At 43.3% G+C, this 23409-nt stretch overlaps 1 protein-coding gene across 1 annotated transcript in view; it reads right to left on the bottom strand.

Annotated features, from left to right (window-relative positions):
* Nucleotides 1–5177: 5177 nt before the first annotated feature.
* The window catches only part of DRD2 (dopamine receptor D2), a 32048-nt gene continuing 13816 nt past the window's right edge, over nucleotides 5178–23409 (bottom strand). Inside the window, exons 2-8 of the mRNA XM_074848687.1 lie at nucleotides 13867–14179; nucleotides 10825–10934; nucleotides 10166–10302; nucleotides 9301–9491; nucleotides 8336–8422; nucleotides 7357–7696; nucleotides 5178–6799 (exon numbers count right to left, since the gene is read on the bottom strand). Of these exons, the coding sequence (XP_074704788.1) occupies nucleotides 6606–6799; nucleotides 7357–7696; nucleotides 8336–8422; nucleotides 9301–9491; nucleotides 10166–10302; nucleotides 10825–10934; nucleotides 13867–14148 (1341 nt within the window). The 5' untranslated portion in view covers nucleotides 14149–14179 and the 3' untranslated portion in view covers nucleotides 5178–6605. The remainder of the gene's footprint in view (nucleotides 6800–7356; nucleotides 7697–8335; nucleotides 8423–9300; nucleotides 9492–10165; nucleotides 10303–10824; nucleotides 10935–13866; nucleotides 14180–23409) is intronic.

Genomic DNA, 23409 nt, shown 5'->3' with positions numbered 1-23409 from the left:
CCTGTAGAGCCCATTTTAATCAGCTTTCTGTGTATTTGTGGCTTCTGTTTTGCTTTACTTTTATAAAACTTGCTGCTAATGTACAACATGTTATATACCTGTTGCATGTTTACAAACTCCCCTAGCAGTGTGTTAATATCTCTGTGGAGGCTTGGTTAAAAACAGGAGTGATGGCTTCTAACGTAGAGCAAGCACAGAACATTTGTGCTGTTTGCTCGCTTCTATTCGGTAAGTCTGGCATAAAATCCTGCAGCTGAGATTTAAGTGATGTAATCTTTACAGTCTCATCAAAGCTATGGATACAGTTGATTGCATGCAGCAGGGAAGCAATGCTAAGCTTGGTTAAATGTGCTCACTTGTTTTCATTATCCCATTTTTTTTCAAGGGCCCAGCATGGCAGCTTGAGAATGTAGAAATTTTTTCTTCATTTAAAGGGCCTGGGTTTTACTTTGCTTCTTAAGTCTCTTTAAATGCATTTCTAGGTCTGTTAATTATTCATTATACCCTAATTATATTTAGTCCACCATCATCACTCTTTCTTTGGCAAAGAAAGTTGTTATTTATGAGTCAAAAGCTATTTATGGAGCAGACAGTCTGGTATCATCAGAAAGACAGGAGTTGGGGAAGCAGTTTTAATTATTAAGCTTTGATTAAAGAGAGTGAGTTAATTTAACAAGTGCAACTGGTTTTCTCGGTTGGGTTTTTTTGGTTGTTTTTTTTTTTTCTTCTAGATGTGCAGAAAAAAGCATATCCATTAATCTGTCAGGCCTGACCTGAAACTGTAGGACTTGCTTAAATGCCCCAAGAGATGGAAAGATCAGTTCTGGTTTATTTCTTCTGAATGGTATGAACAGTACTTGCTGGGGTTGTTTTGTAGTCCATAGGCTCAGAAATAAAATTTTGTTGTAAGGGATAACCTCATAGAAGCTGGCCTTTTATCCTGACAGGCTGGGGCTAGACACTCTAAAAACAAGCTGGTGTGTGTCCTGTTGTTTCATCTTGAAATATCATTTATTTTGTTGCGTTAGGGTAGGGGGGTGTCGTTTGAGCACCTAATTTTCCATCAGTCATGGTGGCATTGAGTTGGATCACACAGTAAGGAGCATTAAGCATCAGTTGAACTTAGTGGCTTTGGAGATTCTGGTTACTGTATAAGCTTCAAGGCTTCAGGGCAGGGATTATATTTCTGTTCTGTGTTGAAAAACTGAGTAGACCAAGACCTTTGGTTGATGCCAGGGATCCAAAATGCCATTAAACTGAAATTTTGGTTTGTTAGTTCTTGGAGATAGTTTTCTATCCTAGTAGTAGGAAGGATTTTTTTTTTTCTTTTTTTCCCCTTTTTTCCTTTTTCTTCTTTTTTTGTATAAAGAAAATAATCTTGGAGAAAACTATCCACGAGCCCCAACTGTGGCAGCCTAAGCTGAGGTTTTACTGTCATGCTGACTAACGGCTGAGGTTCACATCCATCTCTTGGACTAGTTCTTGCATAAATACCAAACATTTCAGCAGATAGCTTGAGGAAACAATGCAACAGTAAGCACAACAAAAATGTAAATATTCCTAAATGAAATAATGAAGTTTTCCAGCATAAAAGTCAAGTGAAACGCTGAAGGAAGAAAAGCTCCATGTGATTAGTTACATAACCTTGGCATAAGCTGCCACACAGGGCGCCGCTGCAGTGTGCTCTCTGCACTGCCAGCCCCATGCAGTGCCTTCACCAAAACTGCCTGTGCAAGACCAAGTGATACAGGTGGACACCTGAAATACTTGCACGGATGTGAATTCTTGTGTTAGGTGTGCTTAGCCAAGTGAAGTCCATAATGACTTTTTGGGGGCATATTAACTTCTGCATAAAATACAGCGTTAAAAATATTGTACTTATCATACAAATTGTCTGCAGCACCATAGTGGTCTGACAGCTTCTATTTATTTTCTCCATGCAGAAAGATCGTGAGTTTGTAGATTCCACACACCTGTTAATTGTTGCCAACCAAACTCATACAGGTTGGTGCTTATGTTTGACTCACATATATTTGTTTCCCTCAACTTTTACAGCTTAGGTAGACAAAGAGTGTCCCAGTGAGAGCAGCCTGTACTGCTGGACCAGATGTGAATGAGTAGTGCCAAAAAGTAAATACGGGCAGCTGTTGTGATGTCAGAAGTACCAGCATGGCTGCTTTTGGCTAGGTACTTATCTGTTTTTCATCCCTTCCTCCTCCAAATCCTCCCCAGTCTGCTTCTGTCTAGAAGAGAGATGGAGAAATTTAAGAACATTCTCTTTTCTGTCTGTATCTTTTTGCACTCTTTCCCATGTCTGATTCTCCAAGTTTCAGTCTAGACAAAAGATAGAATTCTTAAGGCAAAGGGAGAAAAAGAAGAAATTCAACTAATCTGAAAAACAAGTCAGAAAAAATACAGGATCTCACCTGAAGGCCATCTTTTGCTGTTACGTGTTTGTACGATGTACAGCATGACCCTAGGTCCCTGGGGTCTAACCCCTTACAGCTAAACACCATTATCGCTGCTTCTCGTAAAAAGAATGAAATAAGCATATAACATCAGGGTAGCTTGTGCAAGTCTCTATTTAATTACAGCGCTGCATGAGGACATTTGTTGGTGTCACATGGACGTGTGATGGGTGTTATACATTCTTGACTCTTCAGGGAGTCACGTTTTCACTGGAGATTTTCACCACAGAGGTAGTGGCTTTTTTTTCCTGTTTTCCTTTTTATTTCGGCAGGATTTAATAAGCTGGTTAGACCTACTGTAACTAGTTTACTCTTCAGTCAGGAAGATAAACTGTAGTGGGAGCAAGCAGGCAAGCGCCAAATAACAGTGCAGGCAGAATTCACTAGCTTCTTAATTAAAACCTGTTCAGGGGTGCAGAGAGCCACATGGGCTTCAGCAAACTGTGAATCACAGGGAAGAAAAGCAGGAACAGGAAGGCTCAATAAGCAGAACTGAAGCTTCAATTACAAATAATTAATCAGAAAATAGGGACTATAGCAAGGGTCTTAAGTTCTTCAGAAATGAAGAAATGAAATCTTCTCACTAATATGTTTTAAAAACATATCAGTACCCTTACCATCATCAGCATGTCCCACCGGCTGAAGTCCTTGGGAAAGCAGTATTTTTTCCAGAGTGGAAGTAACAGTGAGGACTGTATTTGCCAGACTCAGATCTGTGGACAAGAGGCGTCAGAATCCTGTATGATGCAGCTGACTTCTCATAATTTTCAGAAGTTTCTACAAACACCTTCCATCATAACTATGGGCTGGTTGTCAGTCATTGTGCCAGGTGCTACACAAACAGATTGCAAAGACTGTCCTTGCTCTTGACATTAGTTTATTCTTTGTAAAGCCAGAGGTCATGATATATTTTGGTCATGTCTCGAAAAGAGTTACGAAAGCTTGATTCATGGGTGGAAAGCACTTTAGTTTGTTGTCTTTAAGTATAGATGTTTTATGGGAAAGGAAAACCTGCTGCAGAGGACATGAACAGACATGGCATTACTGCCTCTCCAAGGGCAGTGAGGCTATAGATATTCCCACGAAATACCTTTGAGTCTGGAGGGTTAGGAATGAGTGGCTTAAAATGTCATTGGGATGAATGACGGGCTGATGGTAATTTCTCCCAACAAATACTTAATCTCTAGGAAATGACACCTGGGTTGTTTTTTTTTTTTTCCAAGTTAGCAAGCATATGAAGGACAGAGGCCCCTTTTCAGCATCTTTTTTCTTCCAAGATGTTTTGGAAGAGTTTTTCATCTAGTAGTTTAAGTGAGTTGAGCTGTAAAGTTCTGCATCTGAATTCAGAAACAAAATTTTTAAACAAGGTACACAGCATTGAAGATGGTGATTTTGTCCTGGGTTAACACTGAACACAAAATTATAGCACAAAGTTAAGACATTATTCACATTCTGCTTATGTTGAGGGCTCATACCAGAATTTAGTGCTGGGCAAATATCACCTATGGCATCTTCCAAATGCTTTAAAGCTTTTTTTGTCTATATGCATATTGTTTTCTATTTTGAATCACAAAGCCAAAAGGTACCATTTGACTTAGTGAATTAACAGCTCCCCACCCGTTGGTTCACTAAGTCAAATGGTACCTCTCCGCTCTGCAATTATAAATATGTTAGAAAATTGAGCTGTAGCTGGTTACTATTTTTCCACCAAAAAAACTAGTGACTTTACATTATTCTTTGAATCTTTTAAGTAATACCAGTCTGAGTTGATTCCTATCACTGAGTGAACTTGCTTTGTTAAAATTAGAGAAAAAAAAAACCCCACCAGATCAGATAACGTGTACCTGAGATCTCTTGAGTTAGTGTTTCCAATTTTCTGATTAAAAAAGGATTGGCAAGTTTCCTGTGCTTCTGTAAGAAATGCTTTTTCCCTCGCCTATAATCCTGTTAACGCACAAAATACAAAGCTTCCCTCACTGTGCATTACAATGCTGAGATAGAAGAGTGACTGGCCCCATCTTACATGTTCATAACGTTTTGTTCTGACAGCATCATGTAACACCTGGTTCACGTAGGTCAACAAAATGTTGCTCTGATGACCGTGTACTCTCCTATTAGTTTATACATAGGACCTATTTCTGCTGAGGGTATGTGCTAAAATCCTTCACTAAGCTGGGACACAATTAGGCATCTGTAGGATCATTCTTTACCTAAATTTATAGCTGTGAACAGACCTCGAAGAGCCCTGTTCAAATGTCATACAAACCATAACACTGGTTATTGGCCTCTTCCAGGAATACAAGGTTTTGAATGGAAACCCTTGGATCAAGGTGGGACTTCTGTTTCAATTCAGAAAACAGCTGAGAGCATGTGTTGGAACTGCTTGACATAATCTCTTCTTAATACACAGCTGGAACACATTCTACCAGCACAGTCCATCCCACTGGAAAATGCTTTGTTAGCAACATATGAAAACCAGAGAATAAAAGAAACCCCTCTTGGCAGCGGTGTTCTTCTATTCTGAAGCAGAAACTATGTGACTCTTCCACGAACTGCATAGAGAGAAAAGGGATTATATTGCTCTCTGGATTGTGTTTTAACATCTTTAGAAAACAGCAGGTAACTAGAACGTTGGGAGCCTGCCTCTGCATTATGGCTATTGTAATCATCTAGTTCTCCAGATCCTACATTAATTTCTAGCCAGACCTATTTCCATGTCATTTTATTCATCTTACTATGTTTTATTTACAGACATATTACAAAATATATTGTGAACTGAGTACAATTAGTAAATACAGTGTGGATTTGGCAATGCCAGAGTCAGCGTGGTGAAATTATGCTGTTGTGGGTTTTCAATTGTTTAAATCCGTGAAAGATAGATATCAGAGGGTAAGGGATGCTGGAAACATCCAGACCTTTCCAGAGTCCAACTTGGACACGGGTGCAGGTCCAGCTAGGGACCTTCTTGGGCTTTTATTCTGTCTTTTTTCAAAACACACAGTTTTATCTCATTTACTGTTAATTTAAATTAGGCACGATGTTATTCTGTACTCTCTCTATTGAGAGACATAGGCAAATCATATCTGAGGTGGTCCTTGGCTTCATGGCACCCTGAAGTTAGGTGAGAACTGGACCTAACTTAGCTGACTTGTTCAAGTTCACATCTGAGGCAGAGGTGGCTGCAGACGCCTCACCTGGCACACTGTCTTCGTGTTTCTACATTTACCACACTAACACTCCTCACCTAGTTTTGTAACTTCTTGTAAGAGACTGGAGATGAAATGCTGGTGGGCAAAAATTGCTGCTGGGCTGGCTGATGATAGATGATAGTTGGTGTCCTGTTTGATCTGAATGTATACCATGCAATACAAGGTATCAGTTCTTTAGTTTCCCTCCATCTGTTTTCTGGCTTGGCCTTCTGTCCAATTCATCCTATTTATTCATATTTACACTGGTGTAGTGGTCCCACATGAGACTTATGCTCCCCTTCTTCCTTCTGCCCGTTGCTTGGAGGCCCACGTTTTTGCAGGGGTTGGATCTGTAGGTGGCAGAACCTTCTCAGCCCACTTGGGGACCTCTTAAAGTTTTTTTCTCAAGGCTTCAGCAGTTTAATACTGGGTAAGTCAGCTCAAGGTGAAGGCAAAGCTATTGCATGGAGTTTCCGCAAGCTCTGTCTGGCTCCTATTGCAAAGCGGAAAAGATGGTCTTGTCTTTGGTGAGAATTGTATCAATGACGTAACACGCAAGCCAGTAGCGGCAGTGACCTATCGCTACCTTCACATGGCTCTGCAACTGTCTGTGTTTAATGCACTCAAGGTTTGATGGCCACGGGCAAGAATCAAGCGTGTCTTGATTTTTGCTTCCACTTTAAACACAGTGTGAGGGTAGCTCTGAAAAGTGCCCTTGGGATTGATGTCCCACAGTCTGAAGGTCACCTCGAGGGATGAAAGAACCCCCTACATGAAGATCCTTGTTCCATCCCCACCAAGAGGTGCATGGGCATGGCACTGCTGTAACACTGTAGGCCTCATGCCCAGTACAAGAGCTCGAAACCTCTCCATGGCTGCCCATTTGTGTGCGTGAATGGCATTGGTTTCTTTTTTCTCATTCTTAAAAATGTGGTTGCTGTTTTTACTTTTAACAGTGGAGGATCTTCATGAAAGCTTTGCGAAATTCGATGTTGAAGGTGGTGTAAATAATTGGGTTGACAGCACTGTTGACATATCCAAGCCACGTAAAGGCGCTGTACATTGCTGGGGGGATGTTGCAATCGCAGTGCATGTTCAGGATGTGAGTGATGAAGAATGGGAGCCAGCAGATGATGAAAACACCTGGAGGGAAAGGAAAGAGACAGACTTTGATTGCTGAAAGCTGGACAAAACTTGAGACTATGAGAACAGGAAGGTTCTTTTGGGTATAAAGGAAAACTCTTTCCTTGAGGAATAAGCCTTCTGTTTGTCTGTTAAGTTTCATAGTCTATATTCTGAGTATCCCGGTACTAAAGAACTTCTTTGCTGATGTAATTAGACAGGTTACATAAAAAAATCTGGCCTTCAGAGGTGCCAGTTTCTTGCTGAGCTATGCTGCCTTTGGGTTCTAGAAAGCCCATGAGCTCTCTTGCCCCTGCACCCAGCTGTCTTTTGGCAGTCCAAACACCCCACAGATGGATAGGTTTCTGAGCCTTCTGTATAGCACTGTGTGAACTGTTCCTAGCCAGGAAGGAGGTAGCCTTCCTGTTGGCAGCCTCTTGCCTATGTATCCTCTAATGTATTGAGCGCAATTATTTCTGTGGAGGCCTGGAAAAAACAGCCTACGCTAGACTACCCTAATCCTGGGTACCTATTGGTTTTCTGCAGAAACACAAGAGGAAGCCAATACACACTCTCACCGAGAACAATGGCTAGCATCTGAGTGGCTTTCTTTTCCTTCTGTTGTGACAGTTTCCTCCTGCTCACAGTCTTGAGAGAGGTCCTTGTCTTGCCATTGGGCATAGACTGGATCTCAAAGACCTTGGCTGTGTGGGGTGTTTCTTTGGCATGTCCATTCTTCTCTACTTTTCCAGGGCTGTCCAAAGGTGCCTGCAGGGTCGAGTTGGTGCCCTGATTAGAAGCAACTGGCACAACCAGCTGATGGTTACATGGTGCCGCAGGTTTGATGGTGGTTTTCTCAGGGGGACTGGTACTGGACACCATCTCCATTTCCATCTCTTCTATGTGACTCTCCGCCTCCTGGACAAGAATCAAATGTCCACAACATAAAGACAGATAAATATACAGAGAGGAACAATGAACATTCCTTACAGAGGGAAGCTGGGTGATGTTGAAGAACAATCAATCCCTCTTCTCCCTCCCTACATTTTTGGTAGATGCTTGGAGAAAGGGCTGTAGAGTGTTTATGGGTAAGAATACTTTTGGGTAGATGGGATCGATAGAACTGCAGTGAATGACTCTCCTTTATTGCACAAAGAGGCTAAGAAATGGGAGAGACACTGTCTCCACTCCCCATAGATTTTATTTAGGTTTTCAGAATATAAATAAATAAAAATGAAATCAACAAGCGAAAGCCAATGCAGTGCAAGACTTAAAATAAGTAACACAGAGGAGAAGAAAATCAAAGGCACAAAATGTTAAAATGTCATGGCTTTTATAGCTGATCTTTAGGTGAGCTTAGACTGGCTTTTGGAGTTCTATGATCTTAAACCCCCTGCTTCACTCTAAGGAATGGGAAGAATATTTAAATTTTGAGACTGAATGGTAACCTTTGTTCTTAGCTTATTTTTCTCCCACCCTACAGAAATTCATTTTGCGTCCTGAGAGGAGAAAAGGGCTAAACACTCTGAAAAGCTACCACTTCTCTTTAACACTCACCACTTTGCGCTTATTAACTTGGAAACTCCCATTGGACTTCACAATAACTGTGCAGAGCTTGACGTCTTCTGGATGAGTGCATTTGTCCTAAGGGGCAAGCACCAGCTCAGAGGTTACACAAGCAGATAGTAATTGGGAAGGGAAGCTGGTAAGGAAGGCACGAGGAAATACAAACACAGGGCATGAAGCAGAAATTAATCACTGTGACTAAGGTGCTAAGAACGATGGAAAACTACTCTGAAGAAGCAGTAATGGAGACATCTATCCCTTGTGCTTTTCACCAAAGGAAGGAAATCACAAAGATCTGCTTATGTCTCAGTCTATCCCTGTCTCGCTGCCTTCTTTGCTTGACATAGCACTGGCCTCTGAGGCAATGCAGTTTGGAGGTAGTGCCTCTGGAACGATACGTTCCTACTGGTTGTTTTGCATGTGCTGCAAGAGTAGCATTTTCACAAGCGGTCTCACACTTAACACACTCAGCTGGACTCCACTTATATCCATATCTGATGCTTTGAGAGGCTGTTTTCACTGCAGAGGTATCATTAACAGCGATGTAGTTTGCACCCCAGCCACACAAACAATTTCCACTGAACATCTTCATCACAACAGCAGGACTGACTCAGAAAATAGCATAGCCTGTAGTCCTGGGTACCCCAGCCCAAACTCAGCAGAGCCCAAGGAAATGCAGTCTGGTTAATGAAGCAGCTCCTAATGCAGATCTGCTGATGAAACATCCCCTGAGATCCAGGGAGGCCTGTGAAGCACCAGCCAGTTGACCTGATAATCCAGAGTGTGCAGTTGGGACTCCAAAATGGCACAGGACACAGCATTCACCTTTGTGATCCAGTATTTCACCTAGCCCAGACAGTGTCATTGGGGGAAAGGAGGAAGTGCTTTGGGGAATGAAGTGGAGCAGGAAGGGGAAAGGATGGAGACTGCCGAGAGCAAGGCAGAGGTCTAGTTACCTTCAGTGGGGCTTGTATGTCTGAGTCCAGGCCATGGCTGCTGCGCTTGGTGTTGACACGCTTCCTGCGCTTCCGGAGCACTATGTAAATCTGCACGTACACCAGCAGCGTGACAATGAAGGGAACGTAGAAGGAGACGATGGAAGAATACACGACAAAGGCAGGATTGGCAATGATGCACTCCTTATCATCTGGAAGACAAAAAGTTTCAGGCTTGTTGTCCCTGCTGCTAACACTGAGCTAACACTGGCTTCCCCCCTTCTCTCCCTCTTTCAGAAGGCCCAGAGATACGCAGAGAGCGAGGGGTTCATGTCTAGAAGGGACCACCACGCCAGCTGGAAGTGGTACGAGAACAGCAAACTCCCCTTGGGTCATAAGGAGTCGCATATGACCCAAAGTCCCTGGCTATTGCTTGCCTTATAACTAAACGCCTGCTGATCCCGTGCTGTACACGACCCAGTCTTCCTATGAAACTGATGACCAAACAGCCAGTTCTTTTCTCTCCTGTCCCAGTGATGCTATTTGTCCCATGACTTTCCTTTTCACGTTTTAATATAAGAGGGTTTTTCATTTTTTAGTGGACAATGTCACATTGATGAGTGCTGTGTAAACTTCTACATAACCTCAGCTCTGATGTGTCTAAAACACTGATCTGGCACAGCAAGAGATGAAAAAGATCCAGAAGCAGCTGACAGAAATAGTCTGGGATGACAATGGGAGAGGACACCTGAAACAGGGATGGGTACACCAATACACCTAAAACCTGATCCCCATGGTTATTCCTGGCCTGTAACAGAAGACTATCTGGGGACCCAGTAAAGCCCGGAAGATGCTATTAGCCAGCTGCAGGTGGCATAACACTCACCTGTGTTGTTGAGGCCAAAGAGGAGTGGGCAGGAGATGGCAAATGAAAGCACCCAGACCACAGCAATCATGACTGTGACCCTGCGCTTCGAGCTGTAGCGGGTGTTATACAGCATTGGCATTGCTACTGCTGTGTACCTGCAGTGTGAAGATACAAAGCCAGTCCATTGTTATTCTGCCAGTGCTGACAAACTTTGTGGGAAATTACACCTAGTTACTGTGTCTGAAAGCCCGGTCCAGCAAGAGAATATAGGGCGAGTCAGGTTTCATGAGTCTCTAAGATGTCTGTGTTCCCTGCTTTGGAAGGCACGAGGCTGGGGTCAGCTTAGCAGAGCAATTTTCTTCCACTTTCTCTGAGCTACTGCCTTCCCACTGATGTCTGCTCCACCGTTCAAGTATATAAACAGAGGGACTGAACTAATGGGGACAAATACAGACAATTCCATTTACATTCTCAAGTCCAGTGTTTCTGTGTCTGCTTCTGACAGAATCCCTGCTCAGACCTCACTTAGGTCCTCTAAAGTGCTCTTCAAAAGATGTCAACAACACTAGTTCTTACCATTTTCAAGTCTCTGAGTCACAGGTAAAATTAGACCCTATAAAGATGTCTGTGGCTTGCTACCATGGATTTGACATGACTTGCTGCCATGGAGCCCTCACCTGTCAATGCTGATGGCACAGAGGTTGAGGATACTGGCAGTACACATCATAACGTCAAGGGTTACAAAGATATCACAGTGGATCCGACTAAACCTCCACTCACCAACCACCTGCAAAGAGAGAGAGAGTAAGGTCAGTAAAAGAATTCACTGAGGATGTGCTGAGGGAAAATTTTGCACAAAGATATAGACGCTTGCTGGTAGCTGGAGTTCTGCTAGTTCAAGGGGGCTCAAAATTTTGTCAACAGTTGTTCCAGCTGGAATCAGGTCACATGCAATCGGTCACACGATGTGTCCAGTAGGATTGTTTGCCACTGAGTGCCTTTGAGGATTTTGTCCTGTCTAGTCTAAAGGTCTCCAATGATGGCCACAAAGGAAGTACCCTGTTCCATCCAAACCACTCTTTAGAGCATTCCCCTGAGGTCTGGTGTGACTTTTGTCCTTCCTAATTCCATCCTGGTACTCTGTATTGAATTGGGCAGCCCAAACAGCAGACGCAAACCTGGGCTCATATTCCAATAACATAAGGGAGCGCAAGTCTCCTCAAAGTCAGAGTGAACTACACAGGAGCTGAAACAGGTCTCTGAAGCCTTGCAAAGAAGTATTAGGAAGGCAAAACGTTAATTCTATATCCTGAGCACCTCTAATTGTATTTACAACTTTTTATTAAACACTTTTTTAGCAATTATACTTAGCAAAGATCAGCAGTAGAGAAGCAGGAGCTCTCCTTTGTTTCTTATTTAAAAAATTGGGGTAGAAATTCCTCACTTTTTTTGTGTGTGAATGAAATGAATTTAATTCAGAGTGAAAATTCGTTGGCATACTACATTTTGCGATCAAGACAAAAAACTGATGATAACACTTCCAGTTACCAGTAGCCCTTTCTTCTTCACTTACCTTGCTATTGAAACTGAACTTTGCCAATTAAGTTTAATAGCAATTATTAGGACTGCTGTATTTGACATGTGATGAAAAAAGTATATTTCCCTCTAATAAAAATAGTCCTGGTGCCTTTGAAAATAGAATGAATAAGATATCTATTCTTTGGTTATTTCTGCTCTGATATACATAACCATAGGCAGCATAAAGAAGGAAGAAAGAATGACTGCATTGAAGACTGAGTGACAGATGAATACTCAGTGATTTAAAAAGCATTTAAGAGACAGTTATATCAGTAACTTTGATGAGAATTTGCCCAAAGGCAAAGGTTTCCAGCCAGATATAAACCTCTGCAAAATCAGTTTCCTGAATGCATAATTTGGAGTTTAGGGGAGATGATGTGAACCACGGCAGTTCTTTCTCTTAGTGCTTTCGTAGGAGAAACCCCAGAACTTTGGAGGTAAAAGATTTGTTTGCATCAAGGCTGATTTTTAAAAGGATTTCCTTTTGACATTCATTTTTGTCTGAGCTTGTGACACAAAGTCTAAAAAAAAAAAAAAAAAAATCATATTTAGAGAACAAAGGGTTCTGGCCAGTTTGGATTTCAGACTGCAGACACAAAGAGGGACCACCATGTGCCAAACCCATGTCAGTCTAATGGCTCCTCTGTCAGCAAGTATTTGTCATGGTTTTTGTATCTTCAAGCTAGCAGTAGGTCTAGCAGAGTGTGGATAAGAGCAGAAAGGGCAAAATTACTTTTTTTTTTTTTTTTTTTTTTTTTTAATATTGCTGAGATTTAGAGGCCTGATTGTCCTCCTTGGTAGATTAAAGAAGCTGAGGTTCCCAACCAACTCGATGTACACATGAGCCTGGAAAGGGGAAGCATCTTAAATCATTTGTGCTTGATTCTTCCACATTAAAATAAGAAGTGTCTGAAACTCTTACAGCTGGGCCTAAGAGAGCAAGAGCTTCTCACAGCGTAAGCCTCTGCTTAAAACGGGTTGTCGCAAAAGAGAAACGTAACAGAAGAGCGCAACTAGTCCCAGAGGCATTGACTACAGTCACAACCCACCTGTGGTCATGTTAATAAGCTTTAGCAGATGCGCGATGCTTTACATTTTTAAAGTGCCACAAAAACAATAATTAACTGGAGTGATAATTAGTATTGTGGTTTCTTGACAGCCTATGTCATGTCAGTGGGTTTGTTTTGCTTTGCATTAATACTTAATGGGCTAATTGATTATGACTTCTTCCCCTGCTCTCCTATCTGTTTTATCACTTTCTGTCATAAACAAATGCCTGAAAATTAATTGTAAACTCAACAGAGTTTCAGTCTTACGCTTTCTCACAACCACGCTCTCCCTCTTGGTTGGGATTGCCACCAGCATGCCAGCCCTCAGCTGACTGAAGAAAACGGGCATCCCAGCGAAGGGGGCCAGGGAGAGAGGCTGTGTACCTTCTCTCTGCTTTCCTCTCGAGATGTATTTCATTCTTCCAGGCTATTTAATGTTGCAAGTCATTTGCCATCAAGTAAACAGGTGACAGTCTTGGGAGTATCGGGCTTTCACAAACCACAGTGCCACTCATATATGGGTCTGTATGTAGAAGCACCGAGCTCTTTTGTACTGAACTGACTTGCTAACGGCTGCAATGTGAAAAGTAGCTCGCTTGTGATTCTGTTTCCCTCACTTGTTGTGACATACAAGCTCTGGATTTACATCCTACTTCTACAATTGCCTGCTCTTCTTGCTACCGTAGTCCTTGAGAAACGGGGATTTGATGACTATTTGATGCAGTTTGTGACACCCATGAAGTTCTTGCAGACTCATTCTTGCGCTTGGGAATGAACAGTTCATCTGTGTGGTCTTGAAAACAAAATTGAGGTCTTTCGCTTTTGATCCCTCTATTTAAAGGCCAGATTTTCAATGCAATTGGCTTGTAATTTAGCCCTCTGAACAACAGTGTGTTTTCAAGTCAGCCTGCCATCTGCTATCATGTCCATTTCCTGGAAAAATCTGACCAACTGTTAGGAAATTAAAAACATTTTTGTTTTGGGAGACCCAGGAAGTCTTGAAATAGCTAACGTTCAGGCTGCTAAACCTTCCCTCTCTCTACCCATTCACCAGAAACATTTAGTACTACAAAAGAAAGCTGGGTCACCTACCTCCAGATAGACCACCCAAGGCATGACCAGAGTTGCTACCAAGAGATCTGCCACTGCCAAGCTCACGATCAGGTAGTTAGTGGTAGTCTGAAGGGCTTTTTCCCTGGACACAGCCATACACACCAGCACATTGCCAAAAACAATAACAAAGATGAGGAGGGTGAGCAGCATGGCATAGTAGTTAAACTGAGGCTTCTGGTCTGCGTTGGAGTCGTTGAGTGGCTTGCTCCAGTTCCTGTCACTGATGTCACCGTTGTACCAAGTGAGGTTTAGGGGATCCATGGAGGTAAAAGTGCCAGGTTCCAGCTCCACCCTGACACAAAGATGTTGAAAAGACAGTCAAAGGCCAACACGTAAAATAAAAATAAAACAGTTACGCATGTGCTACCTCACTCCTGGAATTCTCTGGAGCCTGTTCCCCCTACCCTGAATTCCTGTGTGCAAATGGTTGACTGACTGGAAATGAGATGAAGACCCAGATGGGAGGCTGAACTGATGGTCATCTACCTAGGCAGGGATTCAATAAGTTAATTTCTATTTCCAGTTCATCCCCCAGATTTCTGTGGCCAGGGATATTAGTCACTTTGTGTTACAGCTGATTCAGGCAGAGTGCCTGGGATTTTTGTGTTGCCTCTCCTGACGTTCCGTAACCACTAACTGCTCCGTGTTAGATGCGCACAGTTCAGGGCAGATGTGCCATGACCCACTTTGTTTATTTTTCATGTGCTTCATGGGGCTTTGGGCTGTGTTATTTTCTTTTTTTTTTCCCCTTTGCTTTTCCTTTTTTTTTTTTTTTTCCGTCCAGCAGGGAAATAAATAAATAAAACGATGAACCAAATTGTGGTGATAATGAAACTTGACAGCAGCAATTTTGAAGTCAGGGCTGGACTGTGCCTGCCTTCTGCTGTTCCCTCAGTGAGGTTGCAGTGCAAAGAGGAAAATGGTGGGGACATGACTGGGTGCCATCCCCCAGCCCAGCCTCTGCAGCTCTCAGCACTGGGAAGACAGGTCTCCTTGGAAATCTGTGGCACCACGGCAAACCACCATTCCTTCCCTGGCCAATGGCCAACTGCTGTGCATTCCTTCCAAGGTAACATGTAAAAAAATCATGGGCTTTGCCGTAGAGTTCCCTAGAAACTACTTAGGTTTTTGAGTTTCATCCAGGCATAGTAAAGAAAACTGCAAATGTCTATTCAGGTTTTTGTGTTTGTTTTATGCAGGTGTAGCAAAGACAACTGCAAGTGTCTTTTAGTCTTTTGGACTTTTTCTGTCTCCCAGGACTGCCTCTGTGTTTCACTAGCTGGGCCATTTTTGGCACACAGTAAGGGGGCTGTCACCAAGAGGCCTTCCTTTGGGTTCCACTGGCTATGGATCAGGTCCCAGGCTTACAGGCATTTTTTATGGATGAAGAAGAAGAATAATGAAAATTAACTGAACAGAGCTGAGGAAACAATATTCTGAAGAAATGTTGTTGTCTGGATATAGAGGTTTGTGAGTTATTAGCTGCAAATGCAGACAGCAAAAAGCTACTCTTTGCTGAGGAAGATGTATAAACAAAGCTGAAGTGTGGCATCCCACACTTGTGTGTGAAGGGGAGGTTGTGGTTTCTGCTCTGATGATACGCTACAATAGGCCTGTGTCACGTCCCGCTCAGACGAGGGAGACAAGTGACTCAGATTCGTAAATCCCCAAAGGAGCGGACAACGGTGAGACAAGTCTCAAAGTCCAAACATTTATTAACTTCCCACAATGTACTAATTGGACACACGATAATTGGCTAAGTATAAAACGAGTTGCGGCAAGCAATACAGTGTGCCTGGCATTTCTTAATGGTAGTGAAGGAAAAGGGGAAAAAGGAAAGGAGGGCGATGGGGGGAATAGAGATCACCAGTCTGGGTTCCTGCGTCGATCCTGCCAGCGAGGGTTCTAGGAGACAGCTGTTTTCTTCGCTTCACTCTCTGTCCCCCCGTTCCCCCCCCCCCCTTCCTCCTCCTCGATTTATACACCCTTCCCTTGGGTCCGTCCCCTAGGTCAACCCACATACCTACATATCCCATGTACAGGGAGGGGTCAGGTGTTTCATGGGATGATGTAATTAGCATGATCTTGTTAGTCTTCGTTAGCACATTCAGGGTGTTAACTTTAATATGCATTTCATGGATAATGAAGCAAAGGTCATTCACCAGACAGATGGCCCTTAAAATTTGACCAGGTGCCCCAGAGCAGAGCCGTCCTGTCTCCACAGGGCTCCCTCCTCCAGCTGCATCCTGTGTTATTGGGGCAGCCTTATCAGCTTCGACCTGCACACCACCCACCCTGGGACTAGAGTTTTGTTACCTGCAAGTGTTTGAGACATTTCTTAGCTCGGACGGCCTCCACTCCCCCTGCTAACTTTTATCTCTTTCTCAGTCTGTGTTTCTCACAGATCTGTTTTTACAAGTCATCTCTCACAGCCTGATATCTCTTAGGTCATATTTCTGTATGGTGCAGGCTAGTGAAAGTCCATGAATGTCCGTGAGGTTACATGTATTTTGTGCCAGCAGGTGGTGCAAAGCAGTGCTATTGGGACTCTGCATACCCCTAGATCGTTGGCATCCAACGGCTCATATGTCCACATTGTAGGAAACTGGCTAAAAGTTAGCCTACATCATGCAGAACTTGGCAGCAGGTGTCTGTGTTGGGGTTCTTGTCTGGTGCCAGCATATGAAAAACAAATTCCACATTTGCAATGAGACTTCAGTATATGTGGCTCTGGCATACAGGAAAGACTTTTCCTGGCTGTGTGATGAGGCTCTTTCGGTTCACTAAAGAGCTCCCAGGGCAGGATCTGTGCAGTGGGTGCTCATGACAGTTGGCACCATATTCTGGGTATTTCCACACCATGTCTGGGTCCTGCTGGAGTTTCTACACACTTAGAAGAAGAAGGGATTTCCACATGAAGTGTCTTTGCTGAAGCAGTATGGGCTAAAACATGAGTATTGCCTCAGTCTGCAAATCATCCCTGTCCTCCTCATAACTGAGCTGGTAGTACAGCCAGAACTGGACATGCTCAGATCTGACTGGCATACACCTGAATCTGCCTTTCAGAGAACCCTAAAGGCCGCGAGGAGAGGAGCGCTGAGCTGAATTTCAGTGTATGAGCTAATAGGTTCCGTGAGCTCACCAGAACCACTGATGCCAGATGCTCCAAGGACAAGGCAGCGGAGCAGTCTGATCACAGGAACACGGCTCTGGCATACAGCAGAGGCAGACAAATGCTAACATCAAGTCATAGCCGTGCTATTGAGCAAGATGAAATACAGCTCTGTCCCTTCAGTTGAAGCGGAGCTTCTCAGTCAACTGGTAAATTGGTATAGTGAGGCCAGCAAAAATAGAGTTGTCATACCCAAACTGCCACTCACAGCTGCAGAGGGTCTCTGGAATGACATTAATCCACGTTGGTCATTTGAGCCCCTTGCCAGGTTTGCCTGTATGTTTAAAAGCAAAATATTGAGATCTGTATCTGGGCCTGAAGTAGTTACTACATCAAGAAATGACGTGTTAGAGAGCGTGAGCAAAGACTAAAGGCAGGAGCTGTTTGAAAGCAACTGGAGATTTTGGCTACTTTGGTTTTGGTGTTTCTGGTTTGAGAGGTCTTGAAGGGATTTCATTCACTGCTCAGCACTTCCTAAAATCAAATATTCCATGTTTCTTGAGCTGTATTTCCATAAAGACCACTGTGATTTGAAAATCTGGCCATGTTCTCAGACATCCCAAAACAGGCCATTTAATTTTCTTCATAAAAGACAAAGTGAATTCCATTTATTAAACCATGTAAGTGATCAAAATAGCAAAACATTTGCAAATATCAAATTCACCTGGGAACAATGGTTTCTTTATGTTTCACTGAGCTTTTGTGTGCTTTTCTCATTCAAAGAACAATTTGTATAATAATCCTTGGAAATTTGTTGCATATGGGTCCTTAATAGCTGATAATTCAAAAAGTGTCTGTCTGACAGTGCTATCAGCAGCACTTGATAGCTCTACAAATGTCTTCTTAGAAACTGTCAAAGTGTCAGAAATTAATTAAATGTTAGCTTATGTGACTCAGAGTGAAGGGGAAAAATCAATGCTATATGCAGCAACAGTTTTTTCTTTTCTCCTGTTGCCCTTTGATAATGCAAAACTATCTAGAGAAGGCAGAAACATGCATAAAATGCAGAATGAAAAAAAAAAAAAAAGCAGGAACATGGAAAAGCATCTGAAAAGTATAAAAGGAGTGACATGATTTGATATGTGCAGTATCAGCCCCTTGGCCCTATTCTGGCTCCTTCTGAGCTCTGACTGCAGTTGACAGAACAGAATTGTGCTTCATGGGGAACAGGCCGGAGACGAGGGTGAGATGTGTGCAGTAATTCTGCTTGTTGTACCGGCCACTGCAGCTCAGTGGTGGAGTTGGAGGCACCAGATACAGCTGATTTCTCATGTCTGTCTATTGGGCATTTACTTGATGGGGTTAGGGAGGATATAAAGGACCTGGATAAAGTGGACAAAAATTCTCTTCCATTTCCTTCTGCAGCTTCTGCAAGACTATTTTTTTTAAGTAGAACTCTTTTTACAACAATAATTTTTGCCTTTTCATGCAGCTGGTCGTCATGAGGAAAATGAAAAGATTATGTTTGAACTTAGCACAAACGAAAAGGTTTGGTGTTCTTCTATTTTTTAAAAAAAGTTTTAATTTGGGAAAATGAAACACAAAAAAAGTTCTAAATATTTTGTATGAAATGGGAAAACTAAAGCACAGCGTAATTTGTGATCATGCATTTAAAGGCTGTATCTAGTACATACCCATATGGTGCAAAACTACAACTACACGGACAACTCTGTTAATTCCTAACTTTTGAGATTTCGAGTTTTCAGTCCTAAAAATAATTTTAATTTCTCCAGACACAGAACTGGCATCATTTGGAAGCATTATGGTGGCCATTAGCGTGTCTTGTGAGCCTTTCAGTACTGCTTTAAAGACCACTTTTTATTTTACTGCTGACAGTCTCTCGGTAGAGAAGAAAGAAGCACTTTACAAAGCTGACTAGAAAAGAGAGTGCTTTTTACTGTGTTTGTCCAGGCACCCACATTTCACATGGAGGCAGAGGGAAAGGATCATAAATACAGAGAAAAGGTAGTACCGACGGCACCTTACTGTCCTTGTGGCACCTTGTTGAGTTTCACTGTCCCTGTACGCTACCGCCAGAGGCAAAACAGTCTCAGTTTCAGCTGAGAGTTTGGATGCAGATGTGGGTAGAGTCCTGAAATGGAACAAATTCCTTTGTGAATTAACTGCAGTAAAGCCACTTTAATTCCCACACAGAGTCCACACAGATTTTTAGTACGGCTGAGCTAATCCAGATATAGATTTACTGAGAGGTCAAGGGCAGGACAGAGCCACAAGGTTGCAGCCTTGTGCTCGGTGCCAGCAGTGAGCAGTGTGCCTCAGCGCACAGAGCATCTCTGCAGCTTTCCCCTTCCATCCCATCAGGTGTGTACCTGGGGCTGTGCTAATCCCCTTGACATTAAGTTCCTTGGGTGCCCCTGTTCAAGCATGGCCTAACTGGGAATCAGTTTACCATCCGGAGGAAAATAACCTCTCTCAACAAGTTCTGCTGTCTGGTTGCTGGAAATGACAGGGAGAAGGGAGCCAGGACAGAGGCTGTGAATGCAGAGCCAGAGTTTTTCTCTCCTTTGTAGTTAATTCCCCATTCTTTTCGGAGAGCAATCTGAAAAATATGTTTGTTTGCAATGCCAGTATTTCTCCTTGGCTCCTCATGATTGATCATCTAATTACATTTATGGCAAACAAGCACAACATCTCCCTGGCAAACGTGTAATGTTCACAACTGGCAGCAACAAAACCGTATGTCTTTCTGGCAAGACCTGAAACATGAAATGTCTATTAAGCAGAGGAGCAGAATTTGCTCTATCATGTAGAGATAGATGTACCAGACAGCTCACTGGGAAGCAGAGGGTGAAAGGCTCCAGCAGAAACTCACACCTACAGCTCGCCTGTGTTTGAATAGTATCCTGGGTCTGCCCTCTTCTCTCCTTAGTCCTGTGCTAGGTCAGAGATGCCCCGATTCAGTGCAAATGTCTTTTTTCTTCTCAGAAATAGCAAAGGTGTAACACTCTTTTTGGTTTTTACTCTCCTTGCAAACACCCTCGGGCATAAAATATTCACAGGCCAGATCCTGAGCTAGCATCAGCGTCTAGCAGACACCCTGATGCGTGTCATTGTAGCATCTGGTTTCTGTTTGGCAAAGATTTGTGGCCTTTGGAGCTAATCTGGCCCTGGCTGCCAATCGCAGTCAGCCTTTGCTTCCTCATAAACCAGTAGGAAATTCCCTGAAGTTTTGTCCCGGACATAATGCATTTAAGACAGAGTCTGAAGTCCAGCCTGGAGCAGGCAGGAGCTGAGGGATGGGGCTGCGGGAGCTGCGCCTGCTCCTGCCGCGATGCCCGAGCGCTGCCTGGGTCGCACCTGCGCTGGGTGGGTGGGTCCGGGGGGCTGCAGGCAGCTGGCAGCACTGGTGGGATCTGGGGGGGCTGCTGGTTCAGCGTGCTGTGGGGGCGCTTTCCGATGGACTCCAGGCATAGTCACGCTGCTCGGCTCGGGGCTCCCGACTGCCAGAATGCCTTAGTGGCTGAACTCCATGTAGACCTAGCAGGAAAGCAACAGCAAAAGCCACCAGCAACAATATCCTGATGGCAGATGTTTCCACTGCAGCCTCAGAACAGTCTCTTGCCTCCCTTTCCCAAGGTACTTCTTGCATGCAGTTCTTGCCAGATTGCCCATTTCCTTCTAATTGCTGCTACCCAGATGTACCCATCAGGTTACTGAAAGTCTAGGCTAGGACTGTGTAAGAAAGGTGTTTAGAGACAGATTTGCTCCAAAGGCATTACCGTTTCACAGAAATCAACGCCTAAGTGAAATTTGCACAGTACAGTGCCTCCCTGAATATTGTCATTTTCCTCTGAAATTTTGGAATCGATGGGCCACAGGAAAGCTGTCAAACTGACATCCTTTCTGTCCTGAAAATGCTTCTTGATGCTGTTTGCTGGGCTCTGCTGAGAATGCAACTAGGCGTTCCAGTCCAGGGAAATAACATATTCTTTTGGAGTATGAGGTAGTGGAAGATAAAGAGAAGGGGAGAGTGTGTTTGAGGAGCTGTTTTGTTTCCTGTTTAGGAGTACCGTGCAAAGGAAAGCAGCTTCTGGAGTAGTTTCACTATTTTTCTCAGAATTGGTAATCTATGCTGTGAATTCCCAGTCGTGATTCACTGGAGAGCAGGGAAGGTGTGTGACAGCCAGCAGTGAGTAAGAACCTCCTCCCATCCAGTTCTATGCAGGGGACAGTGTGTGCAGACATTGCGAAGGAGGAGGAAAGGTCAGGAATTAGGAAAATATTGTAAATTCTGTCTTGACCTGAGAACTGTAGTACCCATTGCTGCTGCTAAGGCTGATGAAAATTCCAGGCCACCTGCCTTGGCATCTGACACTCCAGGATCAGTCGATACGCTGAACACAACCAGCAAAGTCCTAGTGGCTTTAAATAAACCTGACTCCCCCAGGCACTGAGTAGTACATGCAAATACAGCAGGGATCTGACAGTCATGACTGATGAGGTCCCGGCAGTAATTACGTTTGAAGCAGTTTTGAGCACTGACTGTGTCTCTTCAGAAGGCAGTACTGGGCAAGCTTAACTTTCTACACTCCTTGCATTTTCTTAGTGGTAAGTAAGTCTCCAGTAATAAGTAGGTTACACAAGTGATAGGCTTAACTACCTCTGCACCTAGAGATACAGAAATTAGAGACAAAGATCCTGACAAGGCTGGGGTTTTTTGGGGGGTTGAATTCTAACTTCAGTACTGCACAACCTTCGTATCTATCCAACACAACGGTTCCTCCCATCAGCTCCTTGCAAAAGCCTCTTAAAAAGCTTCCTCCTCTCCTGCCTTTTTATATGGCTCCCTATTCTTCAGATCCTTTGTTATTCAAAATATAAGTGCAAGGCATTTTAACCACAGTTATTGCTCACTCCTGATCCAGAAATATTGCCTCATTTCACTTGGTCTTGCATAATATCTAATTGGATCTTCCTACTACAAAGTGTGCCTATGTCCCCCCAGAGTGTGTTGTAAAGCACCTAATCTAAACACTTCCTCCTGTAAGTGCTCAGAAGTGCTATTAGCAGGGGGTTTGTATATAATACACTCCTGCCACACAGGCCTTTGAGTCACCGACTTTAACCGTCCTTGTGGATGCCACAATATTTTCTGTTCACAGCACTTTACTTCTCCATAATTGCATTGTTCAGAGCTCTCGGCACTAACTCTGTAATGTGAATCACTGCCTCCCTAACAGCAGCACAGGGACAGAGGGTGAAAAGAACCACAGCAGCCTGAGCTCCATTCTCTGGAACACAGAGTTTCCCTCTCGTGGGAGTGGGTGACAGGATGATCTTATTGCAACAGCCTTGTAACTCAAGAACTGCGAGGCTGATTCCTGGTTTTCTGGCGGATGCTCTTGATGCTTTTGACTCCAAGAAGTCACTTGATTTCTCAGTCCTCCATTTGTGGTGTTAGTACATTAATCGTCCCTCTTTCCCTATGATGTCATGAATTTTCACCTGAGTTTGAGACTGCATTGCAGGGAGGAGAGGGAAGAAGTTTTCCTTTTTCCCACAGTACTTGTCCATTATCCCCGAGCACGGTGCTGATGGAGCAAAACATTTCCCACAACTGCTATGGTATAGGCAGAAGTGGCACAAGGGGAACAGAGTGTGTTACTGCACTCCCTGCTGAAAACCAGTGCACACGTTAGTCTGGACCATTTGGAGAAGGGGGTTCTAAGGCTCGGTTTCACTGGGAATTGACTGCCTCCTGCTTTCACGTCCTTTGGAAATCTCACCCTTAATTACAGGCTTGCCAGGTTTTTTTGCAAGTCCTAATGGAAGGGAAGAATTCAGTGTTATCTTGCCCAGAGGTAGAGAAATGCACATTTAACTTGCTTTAGCATGTCTTCCACTAATAAAAAGCAGATTCTGTTTTTAAGAAGGCCTTCTCTTTATTCAAGACCTGCAGCTTGTCACAGGGTTTTATCAGAAATTACTTGAAATTTTCCAATTTTAACATTTTCTCATTCCAATATGTTAAACAGTCAAAACTAATGACTTTTGGAAGGAAAAGTTGTAGTGGGTTGAGGTTTTTTTTCATAAATTAGCTTTTTAGGATCTATCAGGATTTCAAACCTGTTAAAACATCTCATGTCAAAATGAGAAAAAAGAAAACCTGTCTGCTCTGAAATTTTAGTTAAATTATGCCCTTTTCTTTGAGAAGATCTAACTCAAAATATTTTGGTTATCTAAGTTCAGAATATATTTTGCAAACATTTTCAGAAAATTGAGAACCTTTTGCCCCTCAGATCAGGTTTCCAAGACTTCTAGCACGGGCGCTTACGCTGCTGCAGCAGCTGTTAGATCCTGCGGTCTCCCTGCTCGCCCTCCCCGGAGGA

Source organism: Strix aluco, chromosome 23 (genome assembly GCF_031877795.1).
Source record: "Strix aluco isolate bStrAlu1 chromosome 23, bStrAlu1.hap1, whole genome shotgun sequence".
Taxonomy (NCBI): Eukaryota; Metazoa; Chordata; class Aves; order Strigiformes; family Strigidae; genus Strix; species Strix aluco.
This window is presented reverse-complemented; position numbering and strand designations above follow the sequence as displayed.